Here is an 18799-nt window from a genome sequence, read left to right as displayed (position 1 = left end):
ATATTTCTATATGAATTTTAGAATCATGTTCTATAGGTCATGTCCTATAAAACACTACTGGGATTCTGACTGGGATTGCTTTGAATCTTTAGGCCAATTTGGAGAGAATTGACATCTTAACAATAGTAAGTCCTCTGGCCAGTAAACACAGTATATCTCTTCAGTTGGTTATATCTTCTTTCAATTCTCCCAGCAATGATTTTTAGTTCTCAGTGCACAGATCTTGAAGATCTTTCATCATATTTATCCCCAAGTATTTCATATTTTGGGGTGCAAGTAAAATGGTTTTGATTTTCAATTTCCAATTGTTCATTGCTAATAGAGAGAGATACTACTTAAATTTGTGCATTTGTCTTGTATCCTGAAACCTTACCAAAATCATTTATTAATTCTAGTAGCTTTTTTTTTGGTAAAGTTTCAGCAGATTTTCTACATAGACAATTATGTTGTTTGTGGAAACACTTTCACTTCTTCCTTTCCAATTTGGACAAATTTTATTTCTTTTTCTCACCTTATAACAACAGCTAGGACTCGTACAATATTTAATAGAAATAATAAGAATAAACATCATTGTCTTGATCTTGGTCTTAGGGGAAAAGCTTTTAGTATGATATTAGCTTTTCGTTTTTCAGAGATACCCTTTATCAGGTTGAGGAAGTTCTCTTTTATTCTAGTTTGCTGAGAATTTTTATCAGGAATGGATGTTGAATTTTGTCAAATGCTTTTTTTTTTTTTGCATCTATCGAGATGATCTTTTCTCTTTTCTAGTTTATAAATATGGTTAATTACATTGATTGATTTTGGTTTGTTAAACCAACTTTGCATACTTGGGATAAACCCCAGTTGGTCATTATTTTCCTTTCTATATATTGTTGAACTTGATTTGCTAAAATTTTGTTGAGAATTTTTGTTCCTGAGCGATATTGGTTTACAGTGTTCTTTTCTTATAATGTCTTCGGCTGTTCTATATCACAGTAATGTTGGCCTCATAAAATGCACTGGAAACCATGCCTTTTTTTCACTTTTCAAAAAGAATTTGTGTAGTATTGGTGTTATTTCTTCCTTAAATATTTGGTAGAATTCACCAGTGAAATCATCTGAGTTTGGAGTTTTCCTTGTGGGAAGGTTTTTAGCTACAAATTCCATTTCTTTGTATTTATATTTATTTTTGCTGTGTTGGGTCTTTGTTTCTGTGCCAGGACTTTCTCCAGTTGTGGCAAGCGGGGGCCACTCTTCATCATGGTGCGTGGGCCTCTCACTGATGCGGCCTCTCTTGTTGCGGAGCACAGGCTCTGGACGCGCAGGCTCAGTAGTTGTGGCTCACGGGCCCAGTTGCTCCGTGGCATGTGGGATCCTCCCAGACCAGGGCTCGAACCCGTGTCCCCTGCGTTAGCAGGCAGATTCTCAACCACTGTGCCACCAAGGGAAGCCCCCAAATTCCAGTTCTTTACTAGATATGGGGCTATTTAACTATTTCTTCTTGACTGAGCTTCAGTAGTTTGTGTCTTCTTTTATCCACTTCATCTAAATTTCCAAATTTATTAACATAATGTTTTTCTTAACATTACCTTATCTTTTTAATACCTGAAGAATCTGTGGTGAGGTCACCTCTCTAATTCCAGATATTGACAATTTATCTTCTCTCTTTTTCCTGATTAGTCTTGCTAGAGACTTATCAATTTTATTGATCTTCTCAAAGAACTAGCTTTTAGTTTCATTGGCTTCATTATTTTTTTATTTTTCATTTTATTTATAGCCACTCTGATCTTTATTTTTTCATTTTTTTACATTGGGTTTAATTTGCTCTTCTTTGCGTCATTTCTTAAGGTAGAAGCTGAGGTCATTGATTGAAGCCTTTCTTCTTTTGTGATATCAACATTTAGTGCTATAATTTACCCCCTAACTACTCCTCTAGAGGCATGTAACAAAATTTTATATGTTGTGTTTTCATTTTTATCCAGTTCAAAGCACTTTCTAATTTTCCTTTTTGATGTTTTTCTTTGATGTATGGGTTATTTAGAAATGCATTAATTGGTTTCCAAATGTTTGGGGATTTTCCAGAAATTTTTCTGTTATTGATTTCTAACTTAATTCCATTGTGATCAGAGAACATATGTTGTATTTGAACTTTTTTCCATTTTTTAAGACTTGTTTATGGCCATCTTAGTAAAAGTTTCATGGACATTTGAAAACACGTGTATTCTACTGTTGAGGAAGGCAGCAATTAGGTCAAATTGGTTGATAGTGTTTATTCAGGTCATTTATATCGTTACTGATTTTTTTGTCTACTTGTTTTCTCAATTATTGATAAATAGATAATGAACTTTTTTTTACTTTAATCGTCTACTTCCTATTGCTCCATTAATCTTCCTTCCTTTCCTTTTTTCTGTCTAATATCATTTTCTTTCTGCCTAATTGTCTTTAACAATTCTCGTAGTATGAGTCTGCTAATGATGCATTATTTCCTATTTGTTTTGGGTATCTTAAAAGGTCTTTACTTAGCCTTTATTTTTGGGGGATACTTTTACTGGATTCAGAATACGAGGTTGACAGATTTTCCTTTCAATACCATTAAAGATGTTGTTCCACTGATTTCTTAACTTACATTGTTTCTGATAAGAAATTTGCTGTCATCCTCACATTTGCTCCTCTGTACATATTGTATCATTCACCTCTGGCTGCTTTTAAGAGTTTCTTTTCATGACTGGGTTTGAGCCATTTGATTATGCCTTCATATACTTACTTTTCTTTATGTTTCTTATGCTTGGGGCTCATTGCACTTCTTGGATCTGTGGGTTTATACTGTTCATAAATTTGGAAAAGTTTCAGCTATAATTTCTTCACAAATATTTTTCAGTTCCCCCCTCCTTGTCCAGAGACTCGAATTACATGTAAATTACACTGCTTGACGTTATCCCACATCTCACTGATGCTCTGTTCATTCTTTTTACTTCTCTTTTCTCTTTGTTTCATTTTGAGTAGTTTCTATGGCTATATTTTCAAGTTCTCTAGTCTTTTCATCTGCAACATTGAATCTGCTGTTAATCCCACTCATTGTATTTTTTATTTGCACATTGTACTTCTCATCTCTAGAATGTAGATTTGAGACTTTTTTTTATATCCGCCATTGAGGGAGTCACCATATCCTCTGGCCTCAGTCAGATTTTCAGATGTCTGTAGTTCCACCCAACATCTTGACTATCATTTCGTAAAAGAGCCCAAGCTAGAAACACCCAGCTAAGCCATTCCAAATTTCCTGGTCTACAGAAACCCTGTAAGAGAATAAAGGTTTATTGTTGTTTTTACCTACCAAGATTTAGGGTAATTTGTTATGTTGCAATAGATAACTAAGACATTCAGAATCTGACATAGGAAGCTTTCTGAATTCTGAGCATGTTCACCAGTCCCTGAAGGTTGTACCACATCCTAGGTGCCCCATTGCTGGGTTTAGACAAATGAGAGGGAGCAAGGCTAATCACTGGGCTGCTTCCCCTCCACCTGCAGTGTTCCTGGAGTTTGTATTTATTACGCTGTAGAAATGATGGATTTTGAATAAACCATCTAAGCTGACACTAATATAAGAAATATACTCTCTCCCAAAGTTGCTCTCTGAGAGAAGGAGTTTCTGGAGCTTTTGTCTGGGGCCTCCACTGGATACCCACGGGTCCTCTCAAGCTGGTACATTCACAAGGGCTGGGGAGGGAGCTTTGGTGAGCCAGCAGCAGGCCTGGAGTGGAGCTCGGTTACACACAGACAGAATAGCACATCCTTTGACCATTACTCCCTTACACCAGTGGACTTGCACTGGTGTGAAGCTAGAGATGAATGAAGTCATTGGCAGCCTCTCAGGACAAACTGGGATATGCAGGCTGAGTAAATAGCAAAACAGAGCAAATGCACATAGCTCAGACGCAGGGGGAGGGGGAGAGGGGACTAACCTTTGTGGGAAGCTGTCAGTGTGACTGGAGTTTGCACGATCTCTTTCTGCACCCAGCTGCCCATCTGTGCAGTTGTAGGTGCAAATGGTGTGTCTGGTCCCTTCCCAGGCCCAGCAGGAAGGAGACCAGCCACCCCCTCCAAAGTGCTAACACTCACTTTGGGCTCCTCAGGGAAAGCCCGGACCCCTCTAGTCCAGGGCACGATCTGAGTGGCTGGAGGTACTCCTTGTCCTTCGGAACTGCACGTGTCCAAGGCACAGCAGCTCAACCAAAACCTGGCTCTCCAAGGCCAGCAGGAAAATATCGGATCATTTTAACCCTCACAACAGCCTCATGAGGCAGATACTGTTATCCTTATTTTACACTTGAGGAAACTGATGTGCTGAATAAGCTTATGGAAAAGGCACCTTCCTTTGGCTACTTACTCTAAGTGCCCCTAGAGAGTGGTTGTCAACGTGTATCCCCGGGGGCCAGCAGCATCAGAAACCTGGTTAGAAATGCAGATTCTCCTTTTTTGTTTCTCTCTTTTTTTTTTCCGGCCACATTACACCGCTTGTGGGATCTTAGTTCCCCAACCAGGGATTGAATCCCGGGCCACGACAGTGAAAGTGCCGAGTCCTAACCACTGGACCAGCAGAGAAATCCCCAGATTCTCCTTCTTTCTCCAGACCTATAGAGTCAGAAACCCCAGGGGTAGTTCTATTAGTGCTATGCTTACCAGCCAGTTGCTAAACATTTCCACTATTAGAAATTAAATCATACAGACCTACAATTAAATAAATTATATTAAAAACAAAGGTAATTAATGGATAAACAGCAAGGTCCTACTGTAGAGCACAGGGAACTATATTCAATATCTTGTCATAAACCATAATGGAAAAGAATATGAAAAAGAATATGTATATAAACACATATATATATAACTGAATCATTTACTGAATACCTGAAACTAACACAATGTTGTAAATCAACTATACTTCAATAAAATACATTAAAAAAATAAAGATAATCAGTCCTCAAAATGTATCACCCCCGAATTGTTTGATTTCATTTACTCCTATCTGTGCTCTAGAGCCTGTTGACCCCTATGGTATCCACGTGGCAGGAACACTGCGGTGCATTTGTCCCCAGTGCCACATTCAATGACGACATGAAATCAGCCATGGAGGGTATTTATATCACAGAAGTTGGCAAACACTACAAATCAGCTTGCCTTAGTTTTTTTGGAGAACCTGTTGTTAAACACTTACTGCAAGACCACCAAACTTGGTACTCCGTGTTTTAACAAGCCCTGGGGTGACTCTCATGCCCTCTCAAGGTTGAGACCTAGCCCGAGGGTCTCAGCTGGATGCTTCATACTGACTTCTACGTGTCTTTCATCACAGCCTTAACAAATGACATACCGGAAAGGGGAAAGCAGACTCCCTCTGCTCTCCTGCCCCCTTCCTCTCCCCTCCCCTTTTCTTCCCCACTCCCAGCCCTCCCCCCACAAGTGCTTGAGCAAAATGCTGGGATCAAAGCCGTGCTCTTAACCCGTGGGAAGCAGGAGGGATCTGGGTGACCAAAAGCCAGTTCTGAGGGCCCCTTGCAGTAATGGGGGCCACACTGGGATTCTTCTGAGTGAGTGATGAGCAGTGGGTCCCAAAGGCACAGCCTGGCTCTCCAGGGCAGCTTCTTGCACACAAAGTCAGCCGGCAGCTGCTGTCACAAATACAGGAGGGAAAGTGCTCCATCATCAGACACCCCCGGAGTGCACGTCCCCGCTTGCCCTTGCCAGCAGTGGGACCAGGAGACTGGTTGCTTCACCTCTCCGACCTCCATCTGCTTGCCCAAGACGATAGGAATAGTAGTACTCACCCCTGTGGGGCCTCTAGAAAGATTAAATCCAATAGTTTAGACAAAGAGCCAGGAATATAGTACAAGCTCTGTAAACAAGGGTTATTACTGCTTTTCCATTTAGCTGGAGTAGAAAGTAATGTCAATGTCAATATTGTTACTCCCATTTTATGGATGACAGATATTGAGGCATAGAGGGAAAAAAACTCAAAGTACTCAGAAGTACTCAGAGACAGTTACTGAAACAGCAAACACCAGAGACCCTTCCCGTTAGCCAGTGATGGATCTCATCCACATCCTGTAATGAACACGTTTCCCCATCCTGGGGTTGCAGCCCTGATTTATTCCCACTAGCCCTCGGTTTCCTAGAAAGACACCGTTAGTTCAGTTACAGCGATTACCATCTGGTTCTCCGGTTTATTGCTATAATTTCTCTAAAGCAAGCATCCGTAGGTAAAGACGCCGTTCTGCCTTTACGGTGCTTAAATGAGAAAAGGCATCTCCATGTGTCCGTGCAGCACAAGACTCCAGCAGCCACGTGGAGCCTCCAGTCACCTTGAAAGCCAGGAATTGCCTGGAAAAGATGGGAGTGGAAAGAAGAGCGCTCCATGAGTACACATGGGGGTGGGGACTGGAGGCAACCGTGTGGATACAGCAAGTGACCGCGCCAGTCACCTGGGCAAGTGCAGATGCAGGGATGCTGTTCCCCCACCCAGTGTGGAGCCCTGACACACAGTAATAGCTGGGGTTTATTTAGCAAATAAACAGCTTTCACTATGCCAGGTACTGCTCTGAGGGCTTCCCAAGTACTAATTCACTTAATGCTCACAACAGCCCTGGAAAGGACAATTATTATTCCTATTTCACAGATAAGGAAATTGGGAAGTTGCACAGAGAGGTTAAATACTTTGCCTGAGGTCACACAGCCAGTAAGTAGGTGACCCAGGATTTGAACCCAGGCAGTTAGACTGTAGGTATGGTACCTTCTTCGCGGTAGCTGACTCCCACGTAACAGGTAAAGAAATGAAATCTCACCCAGCCAGGAGGGGGCAATACTGGGCTCACACAGATCTGTGCATCCTTCCCCCCATGTTACCGCCTGGACAGTTACATACAAGAAACCTTCCTCTCCCTGACTCTCCTGCCCCAGAAAGCCTGCAAATGGGCACATTCCCCCCCCCCGCCCCCGCCCCAATAATGGAGCCTTCCTCCCTGCTCCTGACTTGGGCTTACCATGCCTTAACCAGGAGAGTGACAACCCTGGGCAGTCCTCTGTGGGCAGAGCTCCTCCAAGGGTGTCAGAAGGTAGTGTCGGCCCACTCGAGCAGGGACCCCATGCAAGGCCTCATGTGCGCTCGGTCCCTGCCATGGAGAGGAGGCCTGTGCTCCTCCCAGCACCCAGCCTGCCCATCCAGGTCCTGGAGGGCTGGGACTCTGACCCGCGGCTTCACCCTCTGCTCCCCAGAGCCCTGACCGCAGAAGCCCTTTCCCAGCCATCTCACGCTCTCGTGTTTGTGTTTGTCTCTCTATTTAGGGCTTTATTTCTCTACAAGGGACCCAGGTGACTGAACTTCTTCCTGGCCCTGAGGACCCGGGAAAGCACCTCTTTGAGATCAGCCCAGGTAGGCTTGAGCACCCTTCAGCTCTGTGCTGGGGCTGGCCCTGGTGGCCCCAATGGCAGTGTCACTGCACCTCTGGCCTGGGAAGGGCCACCTCCGCAACACTCCTCTCTGTGAGAACGCCAGCGCTGTCTCCAAGCACAATTCGGAAATTTGGGCCAAATCTAGAGGATATTACACATTTGGGGGGAATTTAGAAAGTCCAGTCAATTATCTAGGTAATTAGCTTCTGATGAGAGGAAAGTGTGGATTTTTAAGTTCAAAATAAAACAAGGGAGGTAACCAATCCACGGGGACACCTTAGAGTGAAGGTCCAAACACAATATCTGGGTCACATGCAAATAAGTCCAGGGAAAACCACTAGCACAGGTTCAGAGCATTAAAATAAGCTCTGTCACGAATCCCAGAACAAAGCATTGCAATGTGGTGGGAGGAAGGGGAGCAATTTAACTCAAAGAACCGCCGACATGTTAGCAGTTACAAAGCAGGTTTTTAAAGTTCCCAGTTTTAAAATGTGGTTCTTATTGAACTAAGTAAATGTGTCTTGCAAGTGAGTCAGTTTACAGAGGGGCTGGCTGGTGAGGTGGTATTTTACTAAGCTTGGCCTCCCCCTGTTGCAGGGCCTCAGGCAAGGATCTGAGCAGTTCATCCTGTGGTGACCCCAAAAAGCACGAGAAAGGGAGCAGGAAGGGAGAGCCAGCAGGGTGAGCTGGTGCCACTGGGGGTGCCCGGGGCTCAGTTCCAATGAACCGACTCAGAGGTGTCTCACCCAAGGAGTGAGGAGGCTGAGGGTTTACCCACCAAGTCCCACCGGCCATTAACTGAGAGCTGCTCCCTGGGAGGCTGACTCTGGCATTTCTGGCCCGCCCTGCGCTTGGCCAAGCTCCCTGCCTTCAGAGAAGGCCTTCAGGCAGAGCCGCAGGTGCTTGAGGAAAGAGGCTGCCAGTGTGGATGGGAACAGTGAGTGCCCAGGGGTCTGGGCAGAGCACCGAGAGCAGAGGCTACAGGCAGCTAGTCATCACACCCTATCATGTGCCAATCGAATCTAGACTTCCTTCTGGGAAGTGGTGGCTGTGGATCGAGTGTGCTAGGGCCTGTGGGGTCTGTGAGCCAGTAAGTTTACAGTCTCAGAGAGGCAGAGCCACACAACCTCTCTGACAAAGTGACCTGGCTACGGGCTGTGCACCAGGGGACGCATCAGCCCAGGCTCAGGCCAGCAAGCTATGGCCCACTGGGAGCAGGACTGAGCGAATCCAAGCCTGGGGCAGGGTGTGCTCACCTTTGCTCTGTCCATACTGGGAACTCCAGGAGGTACAGGCTGCAGGTGAAGTGCAGGGAGACCCTCCCAACTGCCTGCCGCATATGCAGAATTCAAGTACCGTGGTTTCATTTGGGTATTTCATCTACTGCAAGAATCTTGTTGCTGAAAGGACACATTAGAAGGTGGCAACAGAGGGATCCCAGGGCATGGAGTGGAAAATAGAGGCTTGGTTGATTATGGAACAGGAGTAAAGGTTTCTGCCAAGAAGGTAGAGAAGAAATGAAGGAGGGGAGTGAGGTAGGCAGGGCCCTGCCATGTAGGGGAGGGGGAGCTGGACACATGGAAGGAAGGCTTGGGGAGGGGCCGGGGGCCTGGGCCTGGGAGTTGGGGAGGGCTGAGGTGAGGCCAGAGCCACAAGGTGGAGGTCAGCGCGCACCACCATGAAGTCAGAAAGGCACTGGACGTGTGCCCCCAGGGACCGGATGGGAATGGTCACCAGTGTGCATGCTCTTTATCTGGGTCAGAGCTATTTACAAGAATTTCTTTGACTCGGTGGGGAAGACCCATTTGCCACGTAAGGGAACATATTCACGGGTTCCAGGGCTTAGGACGTGGACATCTTTGTGGGGCCATTATTCTGCTACCACAGTACTCAAAACATCCCTCTAAGGTAAGGGGTATTTCCATGCCTATTTTATAAAAAAGGACACCGGGGGTTAGAAAGGATTGGTGACTTGCCCAAGGACACACAGCTGGATGGCAGTAGGGTCAGGGCTTCTACCTGGGCAGTCTGACTTCCAAAGCCACACACTTATGCTGCCCTTCAACACAGGTACCTGGTACAGGTCTGGCATTTTTCCTACGTGGGTGGGCCCGAGAGGTCTCAGGACACGGTTATAGAAGGAAAGGCTCCTCACACCCCTTTTTCCCAAGCACAGCAGTGGTCGAAGCACCAAATATATGCAGGTTCGAAGCGCCGCCCTCTTGCCTTTGGATGTGCAGCCGCTCCTGAAAGCCGGGGCTGGGGGTGGAGGGTAGCTGTGAGACCACTCAGGGAAAGCAGGTCAGGTGGTAGGTAGTGCAGAGCCCCAGGCAGCCTTTGGGAAGCGCTGAAAGGAAAGACTTAGTCGCTTCCGCTTCCGTTGGATGCATCTTTCTGGCCCCGGAAAGCCGAACTGCAGTGCACATCTGCCACACCCAAGACCTCAGAGGGAGGGAAACTTGACAACTCTTGGACATGTGATAGAAACCCAAGAACGATAATGCATGAGGTCAGTTACATGAATTTTAAGTCATAGCTCTATTCATGCTCTTTAACAGTATAAAAAAAATCACAATTTTTCATCAAGATAGAATTTAAAATATGAGGAAAATTATACTGTGAGTGCCATCTAGTGGAGAGATACGCCAATTTCATGACAGGCCTCGCGTGTCCTCCAGCCAGCCCCCAGCCATCTCAGTCAGCCAGGCCACACCTCTGATTCTTAACGGGCTCCGACCGCCACTAAATAGTGGGGCTGCAGCTTGAGCCAGTTCTAGCCCCAGAGCCCCGCATCCACCAATAGTCTGAGGCTGGTTCCTGGGTCAGTCCGGAAGGAGCCAGGCCCCAGGAGGGGCTGGGATTCGAGGACGCTCGGTCTCCTTCCCACTCAGGCCTCTTCTCTAGCCTGGCAGTTGCTCCCCTCCCAGGAAGGGGCAAAGCAGCCCCTCCCAGCCCTTTGAAAGCCGTCTGCCCCTTGCAGACTTGATCCTCTTGGCCTCCCAGACCATCACTGCTTGGCACTGCAGGCATCTGGGCACAGGCAAGCTTAGGCCTTCCTCCGAACCTACAAGGATGGGGGAAGGGGTGGAGAGGCCTGCTTTGGCGCTCTGGACAAAAAGTTGCTAAACCCACAACGTGTGCTTATGTTTGATGGGTCGAGTTAGGTGATCCCTAGAAGTCGTCTCGCTAACATCCTTATTCTAGTATTACCTTGATGCTACCACAGGGAGGCAAGCCCACTGACTACAGGCATTCAGACGGGAGCCCTAAGTCGTGCTGGCGAGTGACTGCTGGTCTATCACGGCTTCTCCACTGCTGGGCATGTCTTTCCAGAGTCCTCGATGGCAGGTGGCAGAAGCCAGCTCTGACAAATGCAGACAAAGGGGGAAATGGCCAGAGGCTATGGGGCCACACAGAATCAGCCCATGGGAAGCTGGAGAGATGCGTGTGGAAGGGGCAGGCGGCAGGGCTGCTCAGGGCCCCCGGAGCCAGGAAGAGAGAGTGGTAGGTGCTCTGAGCAGGGAAGGCCGAATCCCACAGGCTCTTCAGTCCCGGCTGCGTCGATGGCTCAGGGTCTGAGGTGGCTGTGTTTACGCCGTGTGCCTGCCACTGGTGACGCTGGGGTGGTGAGGAAGGACCTGTCCACTCCAGTGCCTGGACAGACCCGCCCACAAAGGCTCACACAGTAGGCACAAGGACCCCCCAGAGGAACTCAGGTGCTTCCAGGGAAGGGAGAGGAGGTGCCCTGCATCAGACACAGTCCATGGCTGTTTCTTTAGGGACCAAGTGTCCACGCTGACCGTGGCTCTTTCTGCAAATCCACACCGGGGTCCCAGGTCCGAGCGCCTTTCCCGGCAGCATTTCCTCCTGGAGTGTGAGGGTCCCAGCGTGCGGGGCTGAGGATGACCTGGGTGAAACACGAAGGCCGCCCGGAATCTCAGAGCAGGAAAGTGCTGTCTTCTGGAGCAGGAGGACACGGAGGGTGTCACGGTGGCTCTGACATCTGGGCCCAGTTCCCATCACAGAGCGCCTGTCTGCTTTGTGCCCCACAGACCACATTTCTCAAGATAAAGTGCTGGAGGCTCTGGTGGGGAAACTGCCCAGTTCAGAGGTCTGGCAGGTGCCCTGCTCTCCCACAGAGCCCCCCGCTGCCTCCTTCTACCACGTTGCTTGGGATCCCCACCCACTCCCCAGACACCAGGTGGGCATCTTGCGGGCAATGGGCCTGGGCAGGGATGGCTTTGAGGCCTTGGGTTTTCAGCTCCACCCAGGCATTCGTACGAGCAAAGCGAGCAATGGCACTCCATGGAAGTTGGGGAGACAGTGGAGTATACCCAGGCTTGCCAGCGATGCCGCCGTTCCCTAGGGGCAGACATCTGCACACAGAAAGGAAGGTTCCAGGGGAGAGAGTGGGGAGGCCGAGTGCACGTGCCATATCCCTGTTTGCGCCTGTTTTCTGCCCTCTTCCAGCAGGGCACGTGTGACCACACAGCAGCTAGCTCTGACCAGTGTTCCAGACTGTCCTCTCCAAAGTCAGGGAGGACTGGACAGAAGCCCGACCCTGCCACCCAGGGCCTGCTTGGTTTTAGACAAGTCACTCAATGTCCCCGTGCCTCTGTCTCATGACTTCTAATTTGAAGATAATAAAGCCAAGTGCCTTGGGTTTGGTGAGGTTGCAGGGGGAGCCTAGTGCCTGGCTCAGTGTAGATGCCAATATTTTTCTCTTCTTCCCTCCTCTCTGCAGTCTGTCTGTTTATCATTATTATTAATAACAACAACACAGTTCCCGCTTAGCTATCACCTGTAAGTTATCAGTCCTAATACTGTGTGATGAGTGCCCCAGTAGGGTGTCCCCAGGGCTGAGAGCCCAGAGCAGAGGGTGAGGGTGGCTCGCCTGGGTGGTTAGGGAAGATTTCACCCAAGCTAAACCTTGACAGGGAAGTGAAAATGACCCAGCTGAGCAAACAAGAGAAGGTCATCCCCAAATGATGGGGGGCTAGAGTACACAAAGGCACAGAGGCCTGGGGAAGTATTCTGTGGGGGAGACTCGTGGTGTAGAGGACCAAGGAGGAAAGGGGGGCGGGGCCAGGTCACGAAGCACCTTGGATGCTGGACACAGAGGCTTGGACTTTAGCCACTGCACTTCTTCAGCAGGCAGGAGGGATGGTTAAAACCAGAACTGTGTGTTAGCAAACCCACTAATGTAATGATGGGGGGATTGCAAGGACCCGGCTGGAGATGAGGAGGTAAGCTGCCACTCCTCGTTACCACCGTCCATGCTCTGCCCGGACCCTCGCCCCAGCCAATGTCCACAGAGGAGACCACCCTGCCCTGCCAAAGCGCTCACCGTCGGGGAGGCAACTCAGAAGCCAGGCCACTTAAAGCGGAGCTCTGATTCTTCCTGTGCAGTTCCAAGCTCGTGTGCCAAGTTCTTAGCAAGGGGGCCCTGATCAGCATATGCTTTTGGGATCTGAGTGGGTCCCAGACCCAGCTCAGTCTCTAACTTGCTGGGGAAACCAGATCAGATTTCCTTGGTTTCTCCAACTGCAGGATAAGAGGGCCTCCGAGGTGTCCACCTGCCCTAGTAGAATGGTGCCAGAAGAATGGCCTTCCATAAGCAAGCTTCCCCTGCGAGAACGGGTTCCAGCAGTTTCTTACGGCTACACTGGATCTTTGAAGCCTCTCTCGGGCATTGAGCTTACAGCTGGCTGTCCTTATCCGCCTGCAGCTTGAAGCAGATAGGAGAACTGCTGCCTGCTATCTGTGAGGCCTGACCTTGGAGCGAAGCCAGCGCACACAGATTACTCTGTAGAAGTAGACTGATACGGTGCTCCTGACATCCCCAGAGCATCGCTCATCTCCTCAGCCGCCTCCTGAGCAGGATGCCGATCTCAGCCTATCTCGGCACCTGGTACCAGCCAGCCGGCATATCAGCCTGACCCCGGGTGGCCCTGCTGAGTTTGCCTGCAGAGCGCCAGACGATGGGTAATGACTAGAAATGAAATTAGATGAGCAGTTCACAAGCGCTCCCCACCCCTGAGGGTGGGAGAATCAGCAAATACAAGAGTGGTTTCTGGAACTTCCCTGCTTTGTGGTCTGGCCCTACTGTCTTAACCTCACTTTTCTTAACAAAACACAGGACCAGGTATGGGAAGCTCCCACTGATGTCTCTGGAAATAGATGCCCTTGAAGAGGAGGTTGCAGTTCATTCCTTTTGGCCAAAATCATGTTCTAGAGCAGCCCTGTTCAATAGAAATATAAAGCAAGCCGCGCTTGTAATGAAATTGACCATCCCCTTGCTCAGTTACGCCAGCTGCATTTCAAGTTCTCAGCAGCCACGTGTGTGTGGTGGAGCCGTACCGCACGGCACAGGCCTGGGTGCGGAGGCGACTGGGTGCAATGCCTGCCGTAGAATAGGTGCTCAGCAGGTACCCCTGAAATGAAGGGGGGGGAGGAGGGAGGAGGAACAACTGGGGGAAAAGCCTAGGTTTTTGGGGTTTTTTTTAATATAATAGTGTTTATTTTTACTTGTTGACAGTTTGCTTTATTTATTTATTTATTTACGGCTGTGTTGGGTCTTCGTTTCTGTGCGGGGGCCACTCTTCATGGCGGTGCACGGGCCTCTCACTATCGCAGCCTCTCTCGTTGCGGAGCACAGGCTCCAGACGCGCAGGCTCAGTAATTGTGGCTCACGGGCCTAGTTGCTCCGCGGCATGTGGGATCCTCCCAGACCAGGGCTCGAACCCGTGTCCCCTGCATTGGCAGGCAGATTCTAAACCACTGTGCCACCAGGGAAACCCAAAGCCTAGGTTTTGAAGTCAGACACCAAGATTCACAGTTTAGTTCCACCACACACTAAGGGCAAGAACTTGGGCCAATAACTTACATTCTCTGAGTCTCATTTTCATCATCTGATAATAGAAAGAAAACTACCTACTTGGCAAGAAGGCTGTGAACATCAAGTGAACTAAGATACGTGGACGTGCAGAGAACACTCCTCTGCTCTCCACCAGCCCGTTCTCACTCTCCCCTTCCTCCCTCCCTCCCTCTTTCCTCTCTCCTCTCTCTCTCCCTCCCTCTCTCCCTTTCTTTCAACTCCTCTTTACCATATACAAACTTCAAATAAGATTTCAAATTTCTTTAGTTTATGGCTTTCAAAACAAACAAATCCCAGCTCTCCAGCAGTTGTTCTCAAGTTTTCCTGCGTATCAGAATCCCCTGGAGCACTTATCAAAACCTAGAATGCTGGGCTCATCCCCAAAGTTACTGATTCCAGGGTCTGGGATGGGGCCAGAGGACCTGCATTTCGAATGCGCTCTCAGGTGATGCTGCGCTGCTGGCCTGGGACCACACTTTGACAGATTGAAAGGGAGCTCATGGAAGAAAGGGGAAATTTTATATCTGATGCCTTTAATGGTGCTTTTTCCCTGCTTTTTGGAGGCGGAGCGCTGCGTTTTTACTTTGCACTGGGCCCCACAAATTAGGTACTTGGTCCTGCGTACAGTGGAGGGGTAGCTACAGGAGCAAGGAGCCCAGAGGCTGTGTCCATGGAGACATGAGTCTGGAATAAAGGAGGTGATGATCCCAGCACTGTGCTTGAGGGCCTTATGCAAACGAGGCTGAGCTGCTCCACTGTGGTAGGAAGAGGGCACCAAGGGGCTTGACAGCCTCACGAAGCACTGTGACACGGGAGCAGGTGTAGCTATTCTTTGTAGGGGCCTAGGGCCAGACCAGGCACGGGGTTTTCTATTTGCTGTTTAAATGGCGCACTCCCTTGGGTGGAGGAGATACTCGTGGGATGAGAGGAGACCACTCACAGGCACCCAGGGTCCCCCGAGGTGCAGCGCACACTCCCACCAGCTGCGGTCTCCCTCTCGGCAGCCACTGGACCGCGGCGCCGTGCACCTTCCTGGGTGAGGGAGTCCAACCAGGCATCTCCCTTTCCCGCAGCCCGATGCCCTACCCTGTGCACTGGTGCTGTCAACCAAGTCCGGGACTGTCACCACCGTGCTCCACCCTGAGACTGTGCTGGGTTGGTGGCCCTGACCCCAGCCCTCTGCCAGACTAGGGGAAGGGGGTGGCAGCAATCACTGGGGGGAGGGGGAAGGGGGGCTGTTGGCCTGGGGCACCAGGAAACAGTGGGTGGCTCAGCACCCCTGGAAGCAGGAGGCTGCCAGGGGCAGGACCACCAGAGAATTGAGGTTCCAAGCCCTTGCACACGCTCCCCTGGCCCATCAGAGTTCACTTATAAAACACAAATTTAAAGACAAAATGGTTGACAACCTCAAGACAGCCACCAGAGAGCAGTGAATTCCTAACACAGGGTCCTTCTGAGTAGGGACCCTGTGCACCTGCCCTGGTCGCAGGCCCTTCAGCCCTGACTGTGGGCTACTGGACGTAAACGCAGGACCTGACTTTCTGTTCTCTTGCTCTAGACTCCAGCCTGTGAGCTCAGCCTAACACCCCTGTTGATCTCTTCTTGCAAATTCACTAGCCCTCAGAGCCTCCAGTCATAAATGAATTCAGTGCACATCTTATCAGTGTCTTTATCCTATTCATAAACTTGGCACCCAGAAGGGATGTGGCTTCTCCAGGCGCTGAGCGTGCTACACCCATCATAGCCCAGCCCTGTGTTCTTCCCGTCCATCCCTTGCCCTGGGCCCGAAGCCACTGCTGCCCTGTCCTCTCCCTTTGGGCCTGTTAATAGAGATGCTCCTGCACTTGCTGAAGTCTCCGCTTCTCCCACATCCTGATCCACTAAGGCAGAGGGGCCTTTAAATGGAACTGCCGCCACCCCAGAGGGCATCAGGGAATGTTGCCCTCGGAGGCAGTGCCTGCATCCCTTGCAAATCAAGGCTGTGGTCCGTTAGGTGATTAGACTGAAGCCACCTCTCTTGAATGAGGCCAATCAGAAATTGCCTTTAGCGGCCCACCCAGGGCTGCCCACCACCAGGGCAGCCTGGCTTCCTGAGTGCGTAACACGGTCCTTACCCCAGTGCGCTGGTTCAGCCTCACCTTGGCAAGTGTGACACTCTGCCTGACCCACGGCCTCCTGATCAGCACAGTGAGGGCCACCTGCATGGCCTGCGGGGACTCCAGGAAGTGTCCTGCCCTGGCTTGGGGAGGCGCGTGGATCCAGACTCCAGGCTTGCCACTGTCATCCTCGTCCCAGCCAGGTGACCCACCTTCTCCCACCTCAGGGCTCCTCGTTCAGAGCCGCACCTGCTTCTGTGCACGTTTCATGCACGATTGAAAGTACCTCTTGGTTTTTGACCTTCTTCTCTTTTGGGGGCAGTTACGTTTCTCTCATCAGACTTAGGTCTCCTCGGGGGCGGGGTCCATGTCTGATTCACACCTGCAACTTCAGCCCGGTGCTCAGTGTCTGGCCCAGACGAGGAGCACGGGAGGAGACACGCACAGTTGTGCCAATATCCTGGGGCATGAGAGAGCTTGGCTAACTCTGAGCCATTCGCCGTGGGTTAGATCCCAAAGAGCCTTGGCATTTGGACAGTCTTATAAGCAATGAGGAGCCACTGAAGGTTCTTAAACAGGGGAAAGTTATGATCGTATTCAGCAACAATGAGAAGACCGGACTGGCGTGGGTGGTAACAAGGGAGACCCGAAACCAGTTGGGGGGGGGCTGCTTTAATAGAGCAGCAGGCACTGGGTACTGACAAGTTGGAACCAAGCTGTGGCTGGGAGGATGGGGGATGGCTGGGAGGCAGAAAGGCCAGACCCGGTGAGGGACAGGATGCTGGAGGTGAAGTCCAAAATGACTGCCAGGCTGCTGGGCAACTAAAAAAGGACAGACAGGGAGAAGAAGTTTGGGAATGAAGATGACTGGGTCATTGTGAGGTCACGGAAGCCCAGACTAGCAGCTGTGACAACCTGGATTCAGTTTTGCAGCCCTCAGTTCCACTCCCACGTCGTCCGATGTTCCATCCCTCCCCCATTGTAAGTGATGCTCTTTCTCTATTCGAGACAAAGATCTAGGAAGCCCTTCCAGACTCCACTCCCACATGCTCCCACAAACCCCTCCCTGCGATGCGTCTTTTTAATGATAGAGTTCAAAAACCAGACCCAGAACTTACTAGCTATGTGACTTGGTCAATTGCTAACTTCACTGTGCCTCAGTTTCCTCATATATAAAATGAGAATAATTAAAGTATACCTATACCTTGGGTATATCTATATCTTGGGTTAGGGATGGGGGTAAAGGGGTTGGATGTGACTATAAAGGAGGAGCAGAGGGAGCCTTACTCTGATGATATAGTTAAGTAACTTAATGGTGGTGATAGTTTCATGTAGCTACACATGTGATAAAACTGCATAGACTCTGAATCAGTTCTGTGGATTGATCGTACAAGGTCGGTTTCCTGGTTTTGATGCTGTGCTGTAGTTATATAAGATGCTAATATCGGGGGAGGCTGGGTGAAGAGTGCATGGGACCTCTCTGTACAATTCTTTGCAACTTCCAGTGAATCTAGAATTATTTCAAAAGAAAACTTTTTTTTAAAGTACATACCCCATAGTGTTTTTGTGATGTGATACACCTATATCTTAGGACAATACTGGCCTGTGTTAAGTATTCTATACAGTTTAGCAAGTATTACAATAAGGTGTCTGCAAAACCTAGAAACAAAGGATCAATGTATCTTTAAAGAGTAGTTAGTAACCTTTTCAAATAATATACTATAAGGCAATGGGTCAAGTTATTTATATCAAAAAGTATAACAAATACAGTACTTTCTCAGAACTTTGTGACTTTCTGGCCATTCTGTGGTCTATTGACTGATTGACTGACCACTGGGCCCCTTGTTTCTTAGGGGTGTTTCACATGAAAAAACATTGAGAATATTATTTGAAAATTGGCAAATGCCCGGTTTAACAGCTTGACATCTCCTGACTTTGCAAGACACCTGTGTGTGGCACTCCTGCAGCTATGGCGACTGTGCACGTGTCTGCCCACCTTCTGTATGGCTGCCCCTCACACGCCCCAACCCAGATCAGGTACAGGAACATGTTTGCTGACAGACGGAATGAAAGACCACTCACAGGGGAAACCTGCTAAATTCCTTCAAGAGCAACTGGTCGTGTTCCTGGGACAGCAATAGGAATAAATTCCCTATATTAACATTTTCCGCAGGACACAAGCAACATGAGATTCTTAAAGTCATCTGTTGAGTTTCTTTTTAGAAAGACAAGTGGGAAGGGCACCCTACAGTGTATTGGTTCAGTCTTCCCAGGTGATTGCACCTTACACTCCTGTTGTAGAGATTTGGAAACTGAGGCACAGAGGGGTAACTTGTCCAAAGTCACATGACTAGTACAAGATGGAGACCGGGGTCCATCCAGGTGAGTCCCCGTCCAGGGTCCCATCTTA

General features: G+C 49.0%; 1 protein-coding gene across 2 annotated transcripts in view; it reads left to right on the top strand.

The window, feature by feature from the left end:
- The window catches only part of ARHGAP22 (Rho GTPase activating protein 22), a 203285-nt gene that overhangs the window by 76323 nt on the left and 108163 nt on the right, over positions 1-18799 (top strand). For both annotated transcript variants that reach the window (XM_082673079.1, XM_082673080.1), the window contains exon 3: positions 7309-7396. In XM_082673079.1, the coding sequence (XP_082529205.1) occupies positions 7309-7396 (88 nt within the window). The remainder of the gene's footprint in view (positions 1-7308; positions 7397-18799) is intronic.

Source organism: Grampus griseus, assembly GCF_964374135.1.
Source record: "Grampus griseus genome assembly, chromosome: 16".
In the NCBI taxonomy this organism is placed as follows: Eukaryota; Metazoa; Chordata; class Mammalia; order Artiodactyla; family Delphinidae; genus Grampus; species Grampus griseus.
This window is presented reverse-complemented; position numbering and strand designations above follow the sequence as displayed.